The 3,364-nt window shown below is 49.4% G+C and overlaps 1 protein-coding gene across 1 annotated transcript; it reads left to right on the forward strand.

Moving 5' to 3' along the window:
- The first annotated feature begins 1,290 nt into the window (after positions 1-1,290).
- On the forward strand, positions 1,291-2,465 carry LOC123186252 (uncharacterized). The gene has a single exon (XM_044598037.1). The coding sequence runs from the start codon at positions 1,376-1,378 to the stop codon at positions 2,291-2,293; it is 918 nt and encodes a 305-aa protein (XP_044453972.1). The 5' UTR covers positions 1,291-1,375; the 3' UTR covers positions 2,294-2,465.
- The last annotated feature ends 899 nt before the right edge of the window (positions 2,466-3,364 follow it).

Here is a 3,364-nt window from a genome sequence, read left to right on the forward strand (position 1 = left end):
ATTATGACTTAGATGCTCTGAAACTTCCCTTATTTCCTTCCTCTTTGAGAGGAAAAGCTAAAGACTAGCTTTTAGCTTTGCCTAAAGCCAGTATTACTTCTTGGGATGATTGTTGCAACAAATTTTTATCTAAGTTTTTCCCACCTGCAAAAATCATGCAATTACATTCTCAGATTACATGTTTCAAGCAAGAGGAACGTGAGCCACTAGCGCTTGCGTGTGATAGAATGAAATAAGCTATGAGAAATTGCCCCTGTTATGGAATGGAAGAATGCTTAATCCTTCGTATGTTTTATAATGGCTTGAATCATATGTCAAAATCTATGCCTAATACAGCTGCAGGAGGAACAATCATGGAAAAACCATAGAAGATGTCAAGAAGATATTAGATTATACGCAAGAGAACCATGCCCAATGGCATGTTGAAAGGACCACCACCAAGAAGGTGAATGCTATAGAAGAAAATAGCCCGGAGTTGACAACCAAGCTAGAAGAACTTATCTCTTTGATGAATGGTAAAGAAGAGGTAAATGTCAAGGTAAAGAGGTAGTAGTTGGCGTTGATGTTGTTCCACGAGCTTAGTGCGCCTTATGTTAGGCCCAGTTCTTCTTCAGTTAGCTATTCATCATCCGACAGACATCGTAGCCGCTAGATCAAGTATTGACGCCCTAGATGAAGCTTGCGAACCGGTACTTCCGACGTTGAAGAGAGAAAGCAGCCGGCACACGATCTTCATCCGATGGCCGTCATTCAACCACTAGGCTGGCGCCCCTTTTTCACTTTTTATTCTACTTGCTATTATTTTCCTTTCACCTTCAGACATCCATGGCTATATATAAAGCAGAGAGTGACTCTTGCCTGAGAGCAATAATCGGGTTGTAACCCTAGCCGCCACAAGAGTGGTTGGTCTACTTTGACGCGAATTGTGGCGATGACGAAGGCCTGATTCCCACCTGCGTGGCTCCCACGAGCGACGGGGGGAATCCCTAGCCGTCGCCGCACCAAGCTTCCACTCGTCGCGGCCGCCAGAGCTCATTGTCCGTGTGCAGAGTAGTATTACTATTTTCACTGGACCTGGTTGCAACTAGTTAGACTAACAGTTGTGTTCTGTATAGCAAACACCAATAATTGGTGAGCTGTACAAGTGGTTTCTGCAATTTCCTCCACCGGCGGGCGGGTCGTACTTTGATTCTTTTGGTTTTTCCAAGTCGTCCCTTGGCGACAACGACGTGCCGTTCCTTTTTCAACTCTTCCTCGGTTGACCGGTGAGCATCAGCCATCCCATCCTCTCCCCCAACGTACAAATCTCCTCGGCAGCGTCAGGCAGTTCATCCTCAATCTTCAGTTCTTCAAAGCACCTTACCAAAAAGGAACCATGGCTGCCAAAACCACATCATGCCTTACTTTCCTAAAGGAAGCGCTGATCCTCCCCACGTTAAACCCCAAGCTCTTCACGCCCTTGCTCCTCCTCTTTGCCGCCGCCGCCTTCCTTGACCACGTAGTCAATTTCCTGTTCGTCCAGCCTCTCGCCGACGTCGTGGCCAGCCATGCCACCGAGCTCAACAACACCGACTTCTCGAGCGCCAAATACGCCAAGCTCATGGAGATGGAGGGGCCAAAGCAAGACGGTATGAGGCTCATACTCATCGGCGTCTCCGAGGTGATCGTCGCCCTGGCCGTCGGCTTCGTCAAGAGGACCCTCTTCCTCTTCGCGGCCTCCACGACCTACTCCGGCGACCGCTACTCGCTAGCCGAGCTCCTGCGCGAGCTCGTCAAGGGGAGGATCAGCCTGAAGGGCGCTTCCATCACCATCGCCGTCGTCGACGCGCTTGACTTCGCGTCGGCGGTCCTGGCCGCGCTGATTCCCGCTCCCGACCTGATGGGCGGGCTCTCAGGGGTGCTCTCCGTCCAGGGCCTCGTCTACCTCATCGCGCTCCTCACCTCCCTCTACTTCACCGCCGTGGCGTTGGTGGGCGTCGCCGCGTCGGTGGTCGACAGGAGGTGCCGCGGCGTGGGGGCGCTCCGGCAGGCGTGGCGTCTCGTGACGCTGGTGAGGAGAAAGGAGGGTCTCCTCTTGGTGCTCGTGGCGCACTTCGTGCCGACCGTCGTGGCTCCGCTGTACCGGGTTGCTCTTGTGTATGCGAAGAGGAGCATGGCGGTGTCCTTGTGCTTGCTGGCTGTGCATGCTTTTCTGTCATGTGCGCTGCAGCTCCTCTCTCTGATGGCAGCAACGGTTTACTACTACCAAGCCATGCAGAGCAAGGAGGTGATCGATGCCTTGCGGTTATGCTAAGAGCACACATTCCTTTCGGGGAAGGAAATGTCTCCTTCATCCAAAAGTGATTATAATGCCATAGAGGGATGCTTTGATTTCTTCGTGCGACAATGTATACAAGTCGTTGTTAAAAAATTGTACACAAGTCAGTTGTACGTGATTTGCACGTCAATATTCTTTTGGGAAAACATCTGATCTATTCATCTTCAATCAGGGCAGCATAACGAACACCAGAAATAATAAAAATTACATGTAGCTTTATAAACCACCTAGCGACGACTACAAGCACTGAAGTGAGCCGAAGGCACGCCGACGTCATCGCCCCTCCTCCGTCAGAGCCGGCAAAACTTGTTGTAGTAGACAGTCAGAAAGTCGTGGTGCTAAGACCCAATAGGACTAACGCATCATAACAGCAACCACCGCCGTTGAAGAGTAGTATAGATCAAAAGAATTCAAAATGAAAACACATGAACATAGACGAACTACGATAAAATCCGAGCAAATCCACCAAAAACAGATCCGCCAGAGATATATCTCCACACGCTCGTCGACGATGCTAGATGCACCACCAAGATGGGGGCTAGACAAGGAGAACCTTATTTTATTTTCGAGGAGCCGCCACCATCTTATCTTCCTGACCATGACATAAATCCTAACAAAACTTGAAGGAACATCTAAAAACGGAGCCCTCTCACCGATAAGGGTTGGGATCCACTGCGCTGCCATGGCCCTAAGGCCAACGAAGACAAGGCGGACCGGCAGCACCAACGGGGTGCAAAGAAACCCTAGTGGGGTTATAGCAATCTCACACAACATTTAATCATGTGTAGAAGGACACAGAACTCCCGGGGGGTGGGGCGATGCCTCGCCCAAAATTTTTGCATTTTCTCAACAATTTGTTTTTATGATAATATATGTCTCATTTAGATCCTAAAGATCATGGTACAAGCCACGTAACTACCAAGCTATCAAAACTAACAAAAAAGAGCAAACGCTAGTCTTTGCACAAAATAACACCAATCAAGGAGGGAAACTACAATCAATACCAAACAATCATCTGAGTTTGACATCAACGCCCGTCTCTCGCAC

Source organism: Triticum aestivum, chromosome 2A (genome assembly GCF_018294505.1).
Source record: "Triticum aestivum cultivar Chinese Spring chromosome 2A, IWGSC CS RefSeq v2.1, whole genome shotgun sequence".
Taxonomy (NCBI): domain Eukaryota; kingdom Viridiplantae; phylum Streptophyta; class Magnoliopsida; order Poales; family Poaceae; genus Triticum; species Triticum aestivum.